Below are 20,639 nucleotides of genomic sequence, written 5' to 3'. Positions count from 1 at the left end.
TGGTTTTAATAAATAAATGTAATAATTTAATAAATAAAAGTTATGGAGGTAACTAAGGAGGAGAATGAGGAGGGGTTCAAATGCAAGAAATGCATTGTTAACTCTAGATGTTACCCAATGGGGAACCAGCATAAGTTAGCAAGTGATTGTGAAAGTGAGGGGTTGGGCAGCCGAGTTTCAGATGAGCTGATGTTCAGGTAAAGTCACCATTAGGAGGCTGTCTGAGAAAGCAGTGGGAATAGCTGAGTCTAGAATTAACAAAACCATGATTGAGGTTCCCACTTACTGATGGGCTGAGGAGGTAGTGGTAGAGAGAGATGGGCTGAATCTATATCAGTGTTGCAATGTTGAGAATTTGGGATAGTCAACCCAGTAGGCTCAAATAAAGGAACAAGATTACAAAGACTCTGGTTGAAGCTGAGGCATTTCCCAGTCAATGGCAAACTAGGAATGGAGTTTGTGATGGGAATTGAAGACAACAGTTTTGATCTTTTCCAAATGCTTTACTGGAGTAAATTCAGAATGAGATGTTGGATAGGAATAATGTATTCCAGTATCCACAGTATTTTGGCTTTATCTTGTTTCTTTTATCTTTGCAGAATTTCCAGCGGGAGAACTCCAAAAACCTTTTTTTTGGGGAGAAAAATATCCCTTGTAAGTGCCCAAGCTACTGTGAGTGATTCAACCTCTGCACAATCGAATCCTGAACTTAGCCTGAACCCTAACACATTTGTAATCCATCTTGGCCTCCTCCAGAGGTTTCCAGCATCACAGATGTCAGTCTTCAGCCATCTGTGATATCAAGAAATAGCTGAACATATTGGATACTCTAAAGGTTATGGCTCCTGACAATATTCCGATCATAGTACTGAAGACTTGTGTTCCAGAACTTGCTGCACCCCTAGCGAAGTTAGTCCAGTAGAGCAATGTGGAAAATTACCCAGGTATGCCCTGTCCACAACAAACAAGACAAATCCAACTCAGCTAATTATCATTACATCAGTCTACTCGCAATCATCAGTAAAGTGATGACAGGGGTCATCAACAGTGCTATCAAGCAGTACTTAATCAGCAATAACCTGCTCAGTTTGTGTTCCACCAGGATCACTCAGCTCCTGCCCTTATTACAGCCTTGGTTCAAACATGGACAAAAAAGCTCAACTTCAGAGGTGTGGTGAGCTCTGGGACATCAGTACAGATGAACCTCAGGCCAGTGTCCTAAATTCAACTACCTTCAGCTGCTTCATCAATGACCTTCCTCCCATCATTAGGTCAGAAGTGAGGATATTTGCTGATGATTGCACAAAGTTCAGTCTCATTTATGACACTTCAGATACTGTAGTAGTCCGTGTCCAAGTGCATCAAGAGCTGGATAACATTCAGATTGGGCTGACAAGTAGCGATTAACATTTGCACCACACAAGTACTAAGAAATGACCATCTCCAACACAACAGAATCTATCGCCCCATCGACATTCAATGACATTGTCATTACTGAATCCCCACTATCAACATCTTGTGAGTTACCAGTGACCAGAACCTGAACTGGACTAGCCATGTAAGTACTTTAGCCACATCAGCAGGTCAAAGGCTAGGAATCTTGCAGTGAGTAACTCACCTCCTGACTCCACAAAGCCTGTCCACCATCTACAAGGCACAAGTCAGGAGTGTGATGAAATATTCTCCGCTTGCCTGGATGAGTGCAGCTCTAACAACACTCAAGGAACACATCACCATTCAGGACAAAGCAACTCACTTGATAGGCACCCCATCCACAAACATTCACTATTGACACCCATTGGCAGCTGTGTGTACCATCTACTAGATGCACTGTAGCAACTCACCAAGGTTCCTTTGGCAGCATTTTCCAAACCCACGACCATGACCATCTAGAAGGATAAGGGCAGCAGATACCTGGGAACACCACCACCTGGAGGTTTCCCTCCAAGACACTCACCATTCTGACTTGAAACTATATCACTGTCCCTTCAATTTCACTGACTCAAAATTCTGGAATCCCCTCCCTAACAGCGTTGTTAGTGTACCTACACCACACAGCACAGGCTGCAGCAGTTCAAGAAGGCAGCTCACCACCATCTTCTCAAGGGCAATTAGGGATGGGCTTGAATACTTGCCTAGATAGTGACACCCATGAATTAATTAAAAAAAAACTTTAACCTTAAAGCATGGGCACCATACCTAACCCAACTACAAACTCTGATCCTAATCCGACTGCTAAACCTAACATATCAATAACACTAACTACTGGATCACTAACTCTGGCCGTACTGCAAACCCAAGGCCTAATGCAAACACAAACACGTACTGTGCCTCAGGGATCTGTTTTGGGGCCACTGCTGTTCGTAATCTTTATTAATGATCTGGATGAGGGTATAGTTGGGTGGATTAGTAAGTTTGCTGATGACACCAAAGTCGGAGGTGTGGTAGATTGTGAGGAAGGGTGTCGAAGTTTGCAGGGTGACTTGGACAGGTTGCAGAGCTGGGCCGCGAGGTGGCGGATGGAGTTTAATGCGGAGAAGTGTGAGGTAATCCATTTTGGTAGGAATAACAGATGTGTTGAGTATAGGGCTAACGGGAGGACTTTGAATAGAGTGGAGGAGCAGAGGGATCTAGGTGTATGTGTACATAATAATATTATATAATATAATATAATATAATCCGCACTTGGAGTACTGTGTGCAGTTCTGGTCCCCACATTACAGGAAGGATGTGGAGGCTTTGGAGAGGGTGCAGAGGAGGTTTACCAGGATGTTGCCTGGTATGCAGGGGAGGTCCTATGAGGAGAGACTGAGGGATTTGGGGTTGTTTTCACTGGAAAGAAGGCGGCTAAGAGGGGATCTTATAGAAACATATAAGATGATTAGAGGTTTAGATAGGGTGGATGGTGATAGCCTGTTTCCTCGGATGGAGAAATCTAGCACGAGGGGGCATGGCTTTAAATTAAGGGGGGGTAGTTATAGGACGGATGTCAGGGGCAGGTTCTTTACCCAGAGGGTGGTGAGGGACTGGAATGCCCTGCCTGCTGCAGTTGTAAATGCGCCTAGTTTGGGGGCGTTTAAGAGATTGGTGGATAGGTTTATGGACGAAAAAGGAGTGGTTTAGATTAGTGGGTCAATGTTTTTTTTTTAAAAATAAGACTGGTCGGCGCAACATTGTGGGCCGAAGAGCCTGTTCCGCGCTGTAATGTTCTATGTTCTATGTTCTAACTGTAACCCTACTGCAAACTCAAAACCCTAGCCATACTGCAAACTTTAACGCGAACCCCATTGCAAATCTTAACTCTAATCCTATTGCAAACCCTAACTCTAACCCTACTTCAAATCCTAAGTCTAGCATGAGTCCTAATACAGTGTCCCATACTATTAATTGAAGCAGACTTTACTCCTGACCACTGAATCACTTTGGAGCTTTGTAATGATGAAGTGTTACTCTCCCGGGAGATAGAGTCTATGTATACTGAGTGTGCAAAGGATAAATACATTTTACAATGCTTTCAAAATAAGCTGAGGCTTTCTGCTTTCTCAGAGAAGGTTAGATGAACAGCTGAAGGAAGAAAATAGCTTTGCCTCTGAAAGAGAATTGGAAGTACACTGATTATAGATTAGTTACGTCAGTGTTTTTTCACCTCTGAGGCAGTTTCAGGCCACTTCTGAATCTTGAGCCCAGAGCTGACAAGCTGGTGTAATACCAAGGGAGTGCTGCAGTGCCTCTCAGCTAAAACATCAACAGTGCTGCCTGGCCTCTCAGGCAATATTATTTGAAAATTAACAGGGGATTATCCCTGATGTTCTGGACAGTACTTATTCCTCATTATTCCAGCTCATGAAAAATGAATATCCAGTTATTATAACACTATGCAAATTGCCTGCCATGTTTTCCACATTATCCCAATGACTGCTTCAAAAGTACTTCTAAGGCTGTATGCTGCTTTGCAGTGTTGTAAAAGGTGCTATAGAAATGTAGTTCCTTCCTCCGCCACCGCTGGGTTACAAAGGGAATCAAAGGTGGGGAAGGGGTGGAGTCACTGATCGAATGACAAGATCAGCCTTTTGGCAGATTGACTCTTTCACTTTCTGAGGATGTCCCAAACACCCCACAGCCACTGTTCTGAAGTAGAAATTTATTGCAGCAAAATACCACACAGCAAGATCTCACAGATCAACGATTGGGTTATTTCTCTTAATGTCAATGATTAAGGAATTATCAGGAGAACTTCCCTGTGCTTCATTAATGAGCGCTGCCATATGGGGAGGTCTGTGTCCGTGTACCTCTGGCAGTGCAGCACTCCCTCAGTATCTCACTGGGAGGATCTGCTTGGAATGTGAGCTCCAGTCCTTGAGTGGGTATTGAACCCACAACTTTCTGAGTCAAGGGAAGAAGGGCATCACTGAACCACACTTGACACAAGACAGATGCCAAGGTGACCATTATTCTGATAATTCATTCCAATGAATTGCTTTTAATTTCAGGTCAATCAGTTATGGTGCAATTGGCGTCATTGTGGGACATGAATTCTCACACGCGTTTGATGATGATGGTAAGTGCTGGAGGCATCTTCACATAGAATTGTTCAGTGTACAATTTAACGATACTTTATTCTGGATCTGGAATGCACTGTCTGATAGTATGGTGTCAACAGATTCACACAGCAAGTGGTTAGCATCTGGAATGTTGTCTAAGTCAGCTACTAGGTGCCAGCCGAGGCCACCAGCCTGCCAGGGAGGTCAAAGGGCACCGCAGCTGGGGCGATCCACAGAAAGGGCATTAATGGGTGAACAATCCAATGCTTGGTGAATTCTGCTACCTTGATAGAAGAGCCAACATCAAAAGATCAAAAAGAAACATCGCTATGATCACTTGGCTACCACAAGCCAGTTATCCCTGTGGTAACTTTTCTGACGCCTCCTGCTTAAAACCTAAAGGATCGTGAGGCCTGCTGTATTTGTAAAGGAAATGAGGATCAAGAGAGCTTTTGTCCTTCTGCTCCACAGGGGTTTCTGTCCATGCTGAGCTCACCTTAGGACACCTGCATTATGGTGCGACAAGTGTACCTCCCCAGTCAAAACCCCCCCACCTGCCACTGTCCGCACAGTGGGCCAAAGAGTGGGAGTGCAGATAGATTCACATGAGTGATTAGGATCTGGAATGCACTGTGTAAGAGTGTGGTGGAGACAGATTCATACAGCAAGTGGTTAGGATCTAGAATGTACTGTCTGAGACTGTGGTGAAAACCGATTAACATAGACAGTGCAGTTAGGACTTGGAATGTACCGTCTGAGAGTGTGGTTGAGGCAGAATTGGTCGAGGCTTTCAAAAGGCTATCTGAAATGGAAAGATTTCCAAGACTTTGGGGACAAGGCAGTGGAGTTGCACCAGGCAAATTGCTCTTGCAGTTGTTCAGCACTCAGACAATGGGTTGAATGGCCTCTGCCTATGTTGTAACCATTCTGTGATTCTATGAACCACTCTCCTTAATCTTTTCTACATATGCTGCAATGCATTTATATCCCTCCTAAAGGATGGTGTGCAGAATTGGAAATGGCAATTGGAACATGGAAAATATGAAATGATTCACTTTGATAGGAAGAAGGCAGAAAGCCAATATAAAGTCAATATAAATTCGAAAGAGAGTGCAGGAGCAGAGTTAGCTGAGTATATACGTCCATAACTCATTGGCTGAACATATTGAGAGAGTGGCTGATAAAGCATAAAGTATCCTGGGCTTTATTCATTAGAGCATCAAGTATAAGCCAGGAGGTTATAAGAACAAAAAAACAACAAAAAGTACAGCATAGGAACAGGCACTTCAGCCCTTCAAGCCTGTGCCAATCATGATGCCCTAAGTAAAGTGAAAATAAAACTGCTGCCCTTACTCTGTCCGTATCCAGTGGCATAGCTAGGGCAGGAGCAGGAGGAGCGACTGCTCCCTCTGAGCACATTCTTCAAAAATGGCGCCTTTTCGATGAGGTGTTCCTCACAAGCCCGAGATCTGCGATGTGAGCTCCTAGGCTCCAGATAATCCTTCACTTTCCTCCTCAGTACTCTCAACAGCCCAGTTATGATCAGGCTTAAGTTACATATTTTATTTTATCAGCATTCTGCTGATGAATGCTATTAGCGCAAGTGAAATTTAATCCAGGGGATCTGAATGGAAGGTTACATTACAATGGAAGTACTTCTCTTCCCAACAGCGAGCTACAGTGTGGGAACGGAGTTAAAAGAGTCAGATTCAAAATTATATGTAATAACTTATCAGAGACCCTATCCAAAACAGTCTTCTCCACTTGACATTCTCACAGAATTACCAACAGTTTGTGGAGAAGGGTTATTAGGTGATGAATAGAATATACGTCTCATTGAAATCCAACTACGTGGATAACTGTAGCTTTTGGGTTGGAAATGGTCTTTGGGCCAAAGGGATGAATTGTTTTCTCGTTTCAAATTATTGAAAGGGCCGATTTCAGGGATTTATTAAAAATCGGTAAAATGTATTGGATAAAGTGGAGTTTGCCATAAATACTTTTCCCAAGTTTGAAGAGATCCAGCCAGCTTCAGCAGAAGCTCCCCGTACTTTCCATTTCTTTACTGTATAAAAAAATTTTAGTGCTCTGGAAATTTCCGGGATGAGCTCAGTGTGTTTTTTTTCATCTTTCACAACACCTGATGTACAAACTATTGTAGTCTCTGCCCTGCATGAATCACTACAACAGCCTGAGGCTAAAATCTTTTCTATTCCTTGCGCTAACTCCACAGTTGACATCCCTCTCTCTCTCCTGAATGCCTGTCCCACTGGGCTCTCAGGATATGGATTGAGGGTCACTGGTGGAGCACTCCTCATGCAGCCCAGATCCTCTTCATCAGGCAGAAACCCCCAGCCACTTCCCCTAAAGCCAGCTGGAACATTCCCAAGACACTGGTAGCACATCAATACTTACATTTCATTCCCTCAGGCGATTAAAACAGTGGATAACTAAATTTATGAATTAAAGACCTCCCACCGTTTGGTGCAGAATCACGAGGGCACCTTTTTTATGTGCTTGCTCCCCCTAACTTTAGAACCTGGCTACACCCCTGTTCGTATCCCTCTTTTCCCTCCCTATGCATGCACCCATCCAGATGCCCCTTAAGTGTGGCTACTGTTTCTGCTTCCACCACCTGCTCTGGTACTGCGTTCCAGCAACCGACCACTCTCTGTGTGAAAAACTTCCCCTGCACATCTCCCTTAAACTTTCCCCCTCTCACTTTGAACCTGTGCCCCCTTGAAATTGATACTTCCACCCTTGGAAAATGCCTCTGACTATCCACCCTATCTATGCCTCTCATAATTTTGTAGACCTCTATCAGGTCTCTCCTCACCCTCTGGCTTACAGTGAAAACAATCCTACTTTATTCAACCTCTCCTCATAGCCAACATCCTCAAGACCAGGCAGCATCCTGGTGAACCTTCTTTGCATTCTCTCCAAAGGTTCCACATCCTTCTGATAGTACAGTGACTCAAACTGCATGCAATAATGTGGCAACCAGAACTACGCATGAATAAGAATCCCCACAGCAGAAGGAGGCCATTCACCCCATCGAGTCTGCACCGATCCCACCAAGGCCCTATCCCCGAAACCCTACATATTTACCCCACTAATCCCTCTAACATACACATCCTGGGACACTAAGGGGCAATTTAGCATGGCCAATCAACCTAACCTGCACATCTTTGGACTGTGGGAAGAAACCAGAACACCCGGGAGAAACCCATGCAGACATGGGGTGAATGTGCAAACTCCACACAGTGATCCAAGCCAGGAATCGAACCCAGGTCCCTGGAGCTGTGAGGCAGCAGTGCTAACCAGTGTGCCACTGTTTATTTTTAGTTTAGTTAGGATATCATGATCAGCACAGGCTTCGAAGGCTGAAGGACCTGTTCCTGTACTGTATTTTTCTTTGTTTTTTTCAATAATAAAAGTATGTCAACAGGTTTTATTTGCAGTGGTTTTAGAACATCTCTGCAGTTACCAAATGCCTGACTCATGCTTGTCCCAACTCAGTTTCTGGCAGCTTTTGTTTACTTTAGCTCTGAGTCCATACCTAGGATTTCCCAAAGACATAAGAACATAAGAAATAGGAGCAGGAGTAGGCTATCTAGCCCTTCGAGCCTGCCCCGCCATTTAATAAGATCATGTCTGATCTGAAGTGGATCAGTTCCACTTACCCGCTTGCTCCCCATAACCCTTAATTCCCTTATTGATCAGAAATCTATCTACCCGTGACTTAAACATATTCAACGAGGTAGCCTCCACCACTTCAATGGGCAGAGAATTCCAGAGATTCACCACCCTCTGAGTGAAGAAGTTCCTCCTCAACTCTGTTCTAAACTGCACCCCTCCACCTTACTTTGAGGCTGTGCCCTCGAGTTCTGGTTTCCATTCTAAGCAGAAAGAATCTCTCTACCTCTACCCTATCTAGCCCCTTCATTATCTTGTAAGTCTCTATAAGATCCCCCCTCAGCCTTCTAAACTCCAACGAGTACAGGCCCAGTCTATTTAATCTCTCCTCATAAGCTAACCCCCTCATCTCCGGTATCAGCCTGGTGAACCTTCTCTGTATTCCCTCCAAGGCCAATATATCCTTTTGCAAACAAGGGGACCAAAACTGCACACAGTACTCCAGTTGCGGCCTCACCAGTGCCTTGTACAGTTGCAGCAAGACCTCCCTGCTTTAATATTCTATCCCCCTCGCTATAAAGGCCAACATTCCATTCGCTTTCTTGATCACCTGCTGCACCTGCAGACTGGGTTTTTGCGGTTCGTGCACAAGGACCCCCAGGTCCCTCTGCACAGTAGCATGCTGCAACTTTTCACCATTTAAATAATATTCCATCCTACTATTATTTCTTCCAAAGTGGATAACCTCACATTTGCTAACGTTATACTCCATCTGCCAGATCCTCGCCCAGATCTCTCTGCAGACTTTCCACGTCCTCCACGCAATTCGCTTTTCCACTCATCTTCATGTCATCAGCAAATTTTGTTACCCTACACTCAGCCCCCTCCTCCAGATCGTCGATGTATATAGTAAACAGTTGAGGCCCCAGCACCGATCCCTGCAGCACGCCACTAGTCACCAACCGCCAACCAGAAAAGCACCCATTTATTCCAACTCTCTGCTTCCTGTTAGATAGCCAATCCTCAATCCACGCCAACACTTTACCCTCAACTCCGTGCACCCTAACCTTCTGCAGCAACCTTTTGTGAGGCACCTTATCGAATGCCTTTTGGAAATCTCAAAACACCACATCCACTGGTTCCCCTCTGTCTATCGCACTAGTCACATCTTCATAAAAATCCAGTAGATTCGTCAAACACGACTTCCCCTTCATGAATCCATGCTGCGTCTGCTTGATCGAACCGTTCCTTTCCAGGTGTCCTGCTATTTCTTCTTTGATGATGGATTTTAGCATTTTCCCAACTACGGACGTTAAGCTGACCGGCCTGTAGTTACCTGCCTTTTGTCTGCTACCTTTTTTAAACAGCGGTGTAACAGTAGCTGTTTTCCAATCCACCGGCACTTCCCCAGAGTCCAACGAATTTTGATAAATAATTACTAACGCCATTATTACTTCTGCCATTTCTTTCAGAACCCTGGGATGCATTCCATCCGGTCCCAGGGGCTTGTCTACCTTCAGTCCCGTTAGTCTACCAAGCACTACCTCGCTAGTAACAATAATTGTATTAAGGACCTCATCTCCTACCAACCCTCTATCTTTAATATTCGATAAGCTATTGTGTCCTCCGTGAAGACCGACACAAAAAACTTATTTAAAGTCTCAGCCATTTCCTCGTTCCCCATCATTAAATCTCCCCTCTCGTCCTCCAAGGGTCCAACATTCACTCTAGCCGTTCTCTTCTTCTTTACTTATTTGTAAAAGCTTAGTAAAAGTTTTTTATATTTTATATTTTTATCATTTTTTATATTTAGAGCTAGTTTAGTTTCATACTCTATCTTTCTTTATCGCTTTCTTAGTCATTCTTTGTTTTTTTTTTAAATCTTTCCCAATCTTCTAATTCCCCACTATTTTTAGCTGCTCTGTACACATCGGTTTTTAATTTAATATTCTCCTTTATTTCCTTCAATATCCACGGCTGGTTATCCCTTTTCTTACAGTCCTTCTTTATCACCGGAATATATTTCTGCTGAGTACTGAAAAAGATCTCCTTAAAAATCCTCCACTGTTCCTCTGCTGTCCTACCAACCAGTCTGCGCCCCCAATCTACATTAGCCAATTCCGCCCTCATCTTATCATACTCCCCTCTATTCAAGCAGAGGACACTGGTTTGGGACCCTTCTTTCTCACCCTCCATCTGTATTAGAAATTCAACCATATTGTGATCACTCGTCCCAAGAGGATCTCTCACAAGAAGATCCCTAATTCTACCTGCCTCGTTACACAGTACCAGATCTAAGATAACTCACTCCTTCGTAGGTTCCATAACATACTGTTCAAGGAAACTATCCCGACAGCATAGAACATCGAACATAGAACATTACATTCCAAGAACTCTTCCTCAAGCCCACCACGTCTGACTTAAGTCAACCAATCAATATGCAGATTAAAATCCCCCATGATTATCGCCGTTCCGTTTTTGTATGCATTAATTATTTGCTTGTTTATAGCCCACCCTACCTCAAAGTTATTATTTGGGGGCCTATAGACCACTCCCACCAGTGACTTTCTCCCCTTACTATTCCTTATCTCCACCCACAATGATTCCACATTTTGCTCTTTGGTGCCTATATCGTCTCTCACTACCGCCCTGATATTATCCTTTATTAACAGAGCTAACAGAAGACAGTGAGCTCAGCTCCCAGACTCTCATAACTGAACACAGAACAATTAAACCATTGAAACTGCAATGAGTACAAGGCTAAAAGACTCAGAAACGTGGCCCACTTTTTAAGTTCCATATTGCCAAACATTTATTTCTAGATTAGTGAGTGGGCAAATCTAGCAAAAAATATGAAGTCAGTGCTCATGAGTGACGGAACACAGCACATTTGACTTATCTAGACTTCAGCAAGGCTTTGGATGAAATGCTACCTTAGAGACTGTTCCATTGGGTAGGACACAAGAGACTAGGTGGGCAGTTGTTGAAGTCCCCTCCCGGATGAGCACAATGCATTCTATGACTGTTTTGAGCAAGAGGTCAACAAGAGCACACTTTCCACCCTGGAAGCTCAGATGAACCTATATCTGAGATCACCATTGCAGATGTCAGAGCAGCCTTCTCAAAGGTCAACCCACGGAAAGCGACTGGCCCGGATAGGATACCTGCGTTTCTGCGTGGACCAGCTGGCAAGAGTATTTACAGACATCTTCAACCTCTCTTTGCAGCAACCCTTATCCTGCTACTAAAGAAAAGCCAGGCAGTGTGCCTTAATGACTATGGGCCAGTGGCACTGGCATCCATCATTATGAAATGCTTCGAAAGGCTGGTCATGCACGAATCAATTCCGGCCACCCAGAATCCAAAGAACAATGAACAATACAGCACAGGAAACAGGCCTTCCGGCCCTCCAAGCCTGCGCCGCTCATTGGTCCAACTAGACCATTCTTCTGTACCCCTCCATTCCCAGTCTGCTCACTATAGTTTGCTATCACCACAACAGGGCCATAGTAGACGCCATCTCCCTGGCCCTACACTCAACCCTAGAACACCTAGATAATAAAGGTATTTATGTCAGACTTCTATTTATCGACTACAGCTCAGCCTTCAACACCATTATTCCTATGAAATTCATCTCCAAACTCCGTGGCCTGGAGCTTGGCTCCTCCCTCTGCAACTGGATCCTGAACTTCCTCACCCACGGAGTGTAATCAGTAAGGATAAGCAACAATCATCTGCAACACCGGTGCCCCATAACGTTGCGTTCTCAACCCCCTACTCCTTATACATCTATGACTGTGTGGCCAAATTCCCCTCCAAATCGATTATCAAGTTTGCTGATGACACTTGTCAGATCTCAAACAATGATGAGATGGAGTACAGGAAAGAGATAGAGAATCTGGTGAACTGGTGTGGAAACAATAGTCTCTCCCTCAATATCAACAAAACTGATTATTATAGGGCTCCAGGAAGCATAGTGGAGAACATGCCTCTGTCGCGGTCGAAAGCTTCAAGATTGTAGGTGTCTAGATCACCAACAACTTGTTCTGGTCCCTCCATGCCGATACTATAGTTACGAAAGCTCACCAACACCTTGACTTTATCAGAAGACTAAGGAAATTTGGCATGTCAGCTACAACTTTCACCAATTTTTACAGGTGCACCATAGAACCATTCTTTTTGGATGTATCACAGCTTGGTATGACTCCTGCTCTGTCCAAGACTGCAAAAGGTCATGACGAAGTCCAATCCATCAGGCAAACCAGCCTCCCATTCATTGACTCCCTCTACATTTCCCGCTGCCTCGGCAAAGAGCCAGCATAATTAAGGACCCCATGCATATTGGGCATTCTTCCATAGGGAAAAAGATACAAAAGTTGAGGACATGTACCAACTGACACAAGAACAGCTTTTTCCCTGCTGCCATCAGACTTTTGAATGGATCTACCTCGTGTTAAGTTGATCTTTCTCTACACCCTAGCTATGACTGTTACAATACGTTCTGCACTCTCTCCTTTCTTTCTCTAATACTGTATATTTTGTCTGTATTAAGTGCAAAAAAAAATCTTTCACTGTATACTAACACATGTTACAATAATAAATCAAATCAAATCAAAATGAAAGTGGATCAGTTGCTGGCTGCAGGGTAGGAGATTGGGGCATTGACAGGGCAATGGAAAAACGTATATAAATAGTTCTTTAGCATCTCAAGCCTGTAGTATATACACTTGCAGATTTCATTATTCGGCCTATATATATTAAAAAATAATTATTCTCTTTTTCTGATAACTTTGTTCTGTTTTAGGTCGGAAATATGATAAAAATGGAAATTTGCATCAGTGGTGGAGCAATGCATCAATTTCAAGGTTCATAGAGAAAACTGAATGTATGATAAAACAGTACGATGAGTATTACTGGGCTAAAGCTGGTTTACAGGTATGCCTGGGACACTGGGTGCGTTACAAGTGTGGCACAGTGGTTAGTACTGCTGCCTAACAGCAGTACTCAGGTTCAATTCCAGCCTTGGGTCACACTCTATGGAGTTTGTACATTTTCCCTGTATCTGTGTGGGTTTTGTCCGGGTGCTCCAGTTTCCTCCCATAGTCCAAAGGTGTGTGGGTTATGGTTAGCGTTGATTGGCCATGTTGAATTGACCCTTAGTATCAGGAGGACTAGCAGTGTAAAAATTGAGGTTATGGGGATGGGGCCTGGGCAGGATTGTTATCAGTGCAAGCTTGATGGGCCAAATGGCCTCCTTCTGCGCAGTAGTGATTCTAAGAATTCAAGAAAAGTACATCTGGGGCACTGGGTGGGTTACAGGTACATCTGGGCATGGAATGGGTTACAGGTACGTCTGGGTCAGTTGGTGGGTTACAGGTTTGTCTGGGGTACTGGGTGGGTTACAGGTACATCAGGCACTGGGTGATCTATATGTGCTTGGATTCAAACTTCTATTTATGGACCTTCTTGCTCCTGAATAGGTAGACCTAGACCATCCCATTCCTGAATACAGAAACCATCCCACTCCCAAATTAATAGATCCAGACCCTCCCACTCCCAAATATACAGACCCAGACCCTCCCACTCCTGAATACACGGACCCAGACTCTCCCACTTCTAAATACACAGACTCAGACTCTCCTAATCCTGAATTCACAGACTCAGACATGGTTTTGTGAAGGGGACATTATGTCTCATGAATTTGATTGAGTTTTTCAAGAAAGTGATGAAGATGATTAATGAAGGTAGGGCAGTGGGTGTTGTCTACATGAACTTCAGTAAGGCTTTTGATCCTCATGGCAGACTGGGGCAGGAGGTGAAGTTGCATGGGATCAGAGCTGGCGAGGTGGACACAAAACTGTGCGTTTCTGAATGGAGAGCTGTGATGAGTGGCGTTCCTCAGGGATCAGTGCTGGGACCTTGTAATATAAATGATTTGGAAGAAAATATAACTGGTTTGATTAGTAAGTATGCGGATGACAAAGGTTAGTGGATTTGCAGATAGCGATGAGGACCATCAGAGGATACAGCAGGATATATATCAGCTGGAGACTTGGGTGGAGAGATGGCAGATAGAGTTTAACCTGGACAAATGTGAGGTAATGCATCTTGGAAGGTCTAATACAGATAGGAAATGCACAGTAAATAGCAGAACCCTTAAGAGTATTGATAGGCAAAGGGATCTGGTACACAGGTCACTGAAAGTGGCAATGCAGGTGGAGAAGATAGTCAAGAAGGCATACGGCATGCTTGCCTTCATCAGCTGGGGTACTGAGTTTAAAAACTGGCAAGTCATATTGCAGCTTTATAGAAGGTTGCACTTGGAATATAGAGTTCAATTCTGGTTGCCACACTATCAGAAGGATGTGGAGGCTTTGGAGAGGGTACAGAAAATATTTACCAGGATGTTGCCTGACATGGAGGGCATTAGCTATGAGGAGATGTTGGAGAAACTTGGTTTGTTCTCACTGGAATGACAGAAGTTGAGGGGGCGACCTAATTGAAGTCTACAAGATTATGAGGCATGGACAGAGTGGATAGTCAGAAGCTTTTTCCCAGGGTGGAAGCGTCAATGACTAGGGGGCATAGATTTTATGTGCAAGGGGCAAGGTTTAAAGGAGATTCTTTTAGATTTTTTTTACACAAAGGGTAGTGTGTGCCTGGAACTCGTTGCCGGGGGAGGAAGTGGAAGTGGATACATTAGGTGATTTTTAAAGGGGCATCTTGACAAATACATGAATAGGATGGGAAGTGAGGAAAATGGTCCCTGGACGGGTAGGAGGTTTTAGTTCAGTCGGGCAGCATGGTCAGTGCAGGCTTGGAGAGCTGAAGGGCCTGTTCCTGTGCTCCCGAATACACAGTCTCAGACCCTCCCACTCCCAAATACACAGACCCAGACCCTCCCACTCCCGAATACACAGACCCAGACCCTCCCACTCCTGAACACACAGACCCAGACCCTCCCACTCCCGGACACACAGACTCAGATGCTCCCACTCCCAAATACACAGAGCCAGACCCTCCCACTCATGAACACACAGACTCAGACCCTTCCATTTCCGAATGCACAAACTCAGACCCTCCCACTCCTGAACACACAGACCCAGACCCTCCCACTCCCGGACACACAGACTCAGATGCTCCCACTCCCAAATACACAGAGCCAGACCCTCTCACTCATGAACACACAGACTCAGACCCTTCCATTTCCGAATGCACAAACTCAGACCCTCCCACTCCTGAACACACAGACTCAGACCCTCCCATTGCTGAATACACAGACCCAGACACAGTCCTGAATACACAGACCCACACCCTCCCACTCAAGAATACACAGAGCCAGACCCTCCCACTACTGAATACACAGACTCAGACCCTCCCATTCCTGAATACACAGACCCAGGCCCTCCCACTCAAAAATACTCAAAGCCAGACCTTCCCACTCCCGAATACAAAGATCCAGACGCACCCTGCCAATCCCAAATACACAGACCCAGGCCCTCCCACCCCTGAATACACAGGCTCAGATGCTCCCACTCCTGAATACATAGAGCCAGATGTACCGAGATTGGAATTCTTGCCACCTGCCCATCCTGCATTTTAATTGCTCCTCCAATGGTGTCCACGCCTCAGCCACATGCTCCAGAATTCAGAGAGATCAGAAAATCATTCATGTCAGTGAGATTTGAATGGCTGTTAAAATCTCTGACTTCACTGTTGCATGAACGCAGCTAAGATTGCACCCTGTCTCTCTACCTCACTCCTCCTTTGCTCATCAGTCTGAATGTTACCTGATATCTGATTAGTTTTGATAATGCCCTTATGAATTACCTTGTGATTTTTGCGATATATAGTTGTTATTGTGTGACTATCTATAAAGCATGCTTCTGAATATTGTGTCTTACAGGTAAAGGGACAGAAAACATTGGGAGAGAACATTGCTGACAACGCTGGGCTTCGGCAGGCTTTCAGGGTAGGCTGACATCAGGAACCTTATTGCTGGGAATTCCTTGTAGTTTATCCTGCTCAGTCCCACAATGTTATTGGTGAATTGGGAAATGTAGCAGGCTGTAATACTGCTGAGCTGAATTCAAACTGGCTATTTCATTGATTTAATTCAAAGATATCAACCATCACAGTGAAAATAGCTGTTAGGCAGTATACCCACAGTGCTGTTAGAGAGGAGTGTATACCCACTGTGTCATACACCCACAGGACTGTTAGAGAGGGAGGAACACCCATAGTGCTGTTAGAGAGGTACACCCACTGTGTTGTTAGGGAGTATACCCACACTGCTGTTACGGAGAGAGATACACCCACACTGCTGTTAGGGAGAGGGTTATACCCACATTGCTGTTAGGGAGAGGGGTACACTTATACTCTTGTTAGGGAGGGGGTAGACACACACACCATGCTGTTAGGGAGGGTGTATCTACAGTGCTGCTAGGGAGGGGGTTATACCCACAGTGCTGCCCAAGGGGTACACCCACACTGACGTTAGGGAGGATGATACACCCACAGTGCTCTTGGGGAGGGGGAGGGGGGGCGGAATCACCCGCAGTGCTGTTCTATGTTGTTTAGATCTCGAGTCCTGTCACATGGATTTGACCCGCTCTTGAACCTGATTTCTACCCAGCAATGATCACACAGCATCTCTTCACCAGAATTACACATCCAGAAATCTGTTCATTGAGTCCTGGAGGTGTCCCTCTGCTCCCACATAGCTAAATTCCCCTTTGCTCCAGCTTTGTCTCCACAAGACAACACAGGCTGAATAAGCCCTAGTGTAAGGAGGCCATGACTTCTACACGAGCAGAAAGGGATGGGAGGCAAGAAGAGGAGCAAAAACGTGTAGCAGAAAGGACCAACGCATGGGACCGCAGCACAAGGATGCCAGAAACACTTTCCACCTCTCCCTGGGTCCTACTGCACCTGTGAACCTGTACTGAGTGGTACTGGAGATGGAGAGAATGCACACTTTCGAGAGAGCTGGATCTGTGCCCATGGGGCCTAGCTGACATTGTGCATCTGTCACTGCTGTGGGGAAGGGGTAGTGTAGTGGAAATGTCACTACACTAGTAATTGAGTTGCCCAGGCTAATACCCTGATGACATGACTTTAGATCTCACCATAGCAGCTGAGCACGACACTCACTCCAAGGGCAATTGTTGATAAATGCTGGCAATGCCCATATCTGATGAAGACAATGTGCTATTGATGCTAGAATTTACTTGCAGTAAATATAAGTGAAACACCAGTGCACATCTGCATACCAGTTGGAATAGACAGCTGTTCTTGAGTAACACTCCACAGACATAGAAGTTTATAGCATGGAGACAGGCCCTTCTGCCCAACTTGTCCATGCTGCCTTTTTTAAAGCCCTTAAGCTAGTCCCAAATGATCACACAGTGTAGAGGGTAGCCCATATCCCTCTACACCCATCCTACTCATGTAACTGTCTAAATGCTTTTTAAAAGACATAATTGTACCTGCCTTGTACCTGTTCCAGATACTCACCACCCGCTGTGTGAAAAAATTACCCCTCTGAACACTTCTGTATCTCTCTTCTTTCATCTTAAACCTATGCCCTCTAGCTTTAGACCCTGCCCCACCATCTTTGGGAAAAGATATTGACTATCTAACTGATTTAAGCCCCTCATTATTTTATAGACCTCTACAAGATCACCCCTCAACTTTCTGCATTCCAGAGAAAAAAAGTCCTCGTTTTTCCAGCCTCTCCTTATAGCTCAAACCATCAAGTCCTGGTAGCATCCGAGTAAATATTTTCTGCACTCTTCCTAGTTTAATAATATCCTAACTATAATAGGGTGACCAGAACTGTACACAATATCCCACTCACAAAGCTATGCTGATTGCCCCTAGTCAGTTTTTGCAGCTCTAAATGCCTGTAGATCCTGTCTCTCAAAATACCTTCCAACAACTTACCTACCACTTTTCCCTACAGCCCTTTTTAAATAAAGGCACAACATTTGCCACCCTCCAATCTTCAGGCACCTCACCTGTGACTATCAATGATTCAAATATTTCTGCCAGAAGACCCGCAATTTCCTTCCTAGCCTCCCACAATGTCCTGGGATACACTTCATCAGGTCCTGGGGATTCATCTACCTTGATGTAGTTCAAGACTTCGAGCACTGCCTTCTCAGTAATAAGAGCACTTCTCAATACATCACTATTTATTTCCCCAAGTTTCCTAACATCCATGTTTTTCTCAATAGTAAATACAGGTGAGAAATAAATATTCATTTAGGATTGCACCCATCATAGATAACCTTGTTGATCCTTAAGAGGCCTTACTCTCTCCCTTGTTGCTCTTTTGCCCTTTATGTATTTGTAGAAGCTGTTTGGATTCTCCTTTGCCTTATCTGCCAAAACAATCTTGTGTTCACTTTTTGCCCTCTTGATTTCTCTCTTAACTGTACTCCTATATCCCCTATATTCTTCAAGGGATTCACTTGATCTCAGCTGCCTATGCATGTCATGTGCGTCCTTCTTCTTCTTGACCAGGGCCTCAATAACCTGAGTTATACAGGGTTCCCTACTTCTGCCAGCCTTGCCCTTCACTCTAAGAGGAACGTGCTTACCCTGAATCCTGGTTAACACACTTTTAAAAGCCTCCCACTTACCAGAAAGGAAACTCTGAGTTGGATATCTACCATTCTCTCTGACCAGGCAGCAACATGCCGACTTCAATCTTGGAGTCAGCACAGACTGCATCCCATTGTGACAGTTCAAGAACAAATAGGCAGCATGGAGCACAGTGGTTAGCACTGCTGCTTCACAGCTCCAGGGACCTGGGTTCGATTCCCGGCTTGGGTCACTGTCTGCGTGGGTTTCCTCCCATAGTCCAAAGATGTGCAGGTTGGGTTGATTGGCTATGCTAAAACTGCCGCTTAGTGTCCTGAGATGCATGGGTTAAAGGAATTAGTGGGAAGGGCCTGGGTGGGATTGTGGTCAGTGCAGACCTGATGGGCCGAATGGCCTCTTTCTGTAGCGTTTCTATAAAATCAGTCCCACTCCTACATCTTTTCCCTGTAGACCTGAGATTTATTTATTTTCTCTTCAGGAAATCATGGCAACCTGAAGTTGCCTCAGTCTCCAGACAGGTCCACTCTCCTCAATCATTCTGACCTTGCCAGACTCCAATAGCATCACTTCAGTTAGCCTGGCCAACCTGCACGGGTTTGTGACCTTCCACCTGAAGCTCAGATATTCATTCCCCTGTGAATAGCAGGGGAATGGTCGCCATGATGTGGAGATGTCAGCGTTGGACTGGGGTAAACACAGTAAAAAGTCTCACAACACCAGGCTAAAGTCCAACAGGTTTATTTATCCCATTTACCTGATGAAGGAGCAGCGCTATGAAAGCTAGTGGCTTGTGCTACCAAATAAACCTGTTGGGACTTTAACCTGGTGTTGTGAGACTTCTTACTGTGTAACAGCATGTAACCCAGCCGTAACATATTTGTGTACAATTATCTTTCCCAGTAAAAAAAAATAGAATTTGAAAATAAGTGACAGCTGAAATAAGAAATAGGGAGCCAGAAGGATAAAGCCAGTAAAACTTAGAACTGAAAGGTTGCCAGTAAAATTTGGTTGAACTGGTCTTGCATATCTTAAAATCCAATTATTAAAGTATTAATGGCATCTCTGTACTTTTTTTTACTGGGATTTCTGTGAAACAGCACATTGAGTTTTTACCCACTCAATTTTTGTGTTTGCCATGTCACTGTGCTTCATGCTAACGCTTCCAATCTTTCTCTCAAGGCCTACAGGAAGTGGATACATGAGGAAAGAGAAGGCAGGGAAGAGGCACTCTTACCAGGGCTGCGACTCAGCAATAATCAGCTCTTCTTTCTAAGTTACGCACATGTGAGTCATCCTTCACACTGCAGTTATTCCCAAAATAAAGAATGAGAATGATCACTAAGAGTTCACTTAGATAACCCCAGGGCAGTCATGTCCTGGTTGGGGCGGGGGGAAGTGACTCTTTAAAGGAACAATTATTAGTTCGACCTTTGGGCCTGAAACACATGAATGTTTCTGCATTCAGAGGAGGTTATTTCTGAGATTGCTTTCAGCAATTGTTATCCCATGAAAATTGCATGTCTGGGTATTCCAGTGGGAATTCTCTTCTTGTTTTGTGTCTTGGAGAAGGGAGGAGTGAATGGAAGGGAGTGAGGCAATATTCAGGCACACTAGAGAAATCTGACCCAGGAGTCGCCAGAGACAGAGGTAAATCCACTTGGGAATGTCTGAGGAAAACTATCCTGCCTTGTTCAGACTGAACGAGTGAGCACAAACAAAATGGTGCCAAAAGCTCCAAACTCACCGACAACAGCAGACAGTTCCGTCCAAATCAACTGAACAGGAGTGGAGGGGTTTGAGGGAGGCAAGGAAGGGTAAGGGATTGTAGGCCATGGGAGGAGTTGAAGGGGCAGC

The 20,639-nt window shown here is 44.7% G+C and overlaps 1 protein-coding gene across 3 annotated transcripts in view; it reads left to right on the top strand.

The window, feature by feature from the left end:
* phex (phosphate regulating endopeptidase homolog, X-linked) overlaps window positions 1-20,639 on the top strand; it is a 121,403-nt gene that overhangs the window by 97,511 nt on the left and 3,253 nt on the right. For all 3 annotated transcript variants that reach the window (XM_080204102.1, XM_080204100.1, XM_080204101.1), the window contains 5 exons: window positions 600-654; window positions 4,491-4,558; window positions 12,982-13,112; window positions 16,084-16,149; window positions 19,965-20,069. In XM_080204102.1, the coding sequence (XP_080060228.1) occupies window positions 600-654; window positions 4,491-4,558; window positions 12,982-13,112; window positions 16,084-16,149; window positions 19,965-20,069 (425 nt within the window). The remainder of the gene's footprint in view (window positions 1-599; window positions 655-4,490; window positions 4,559-12,981; window positions 13,113-16,083; window positions 16,150-19,964; window positions 20,070-20,639) is intronic.

The sequence above is a fragment of the Carcharhinus amblyrhynchos genome, chromosome 15 (genome assembly GCF_965287045.1).
Source record: "Carcharhinus amblyrhynchos chromosome 15, sCarAmb.v2.hapA, whole genome shotgun sequence".
NCBI classification, from domain to species: domain Eukaryota; kingdom Metazoa; phylum Chordata; class Chondrichthyes; order Carcharhiniformes; family Carcharhinidae; genus Carcharhinus; species Carcharhinus amblyrhynchos.
This window is presented reverse-complemented; position numbering and strand designations above follow the sequence as displayed.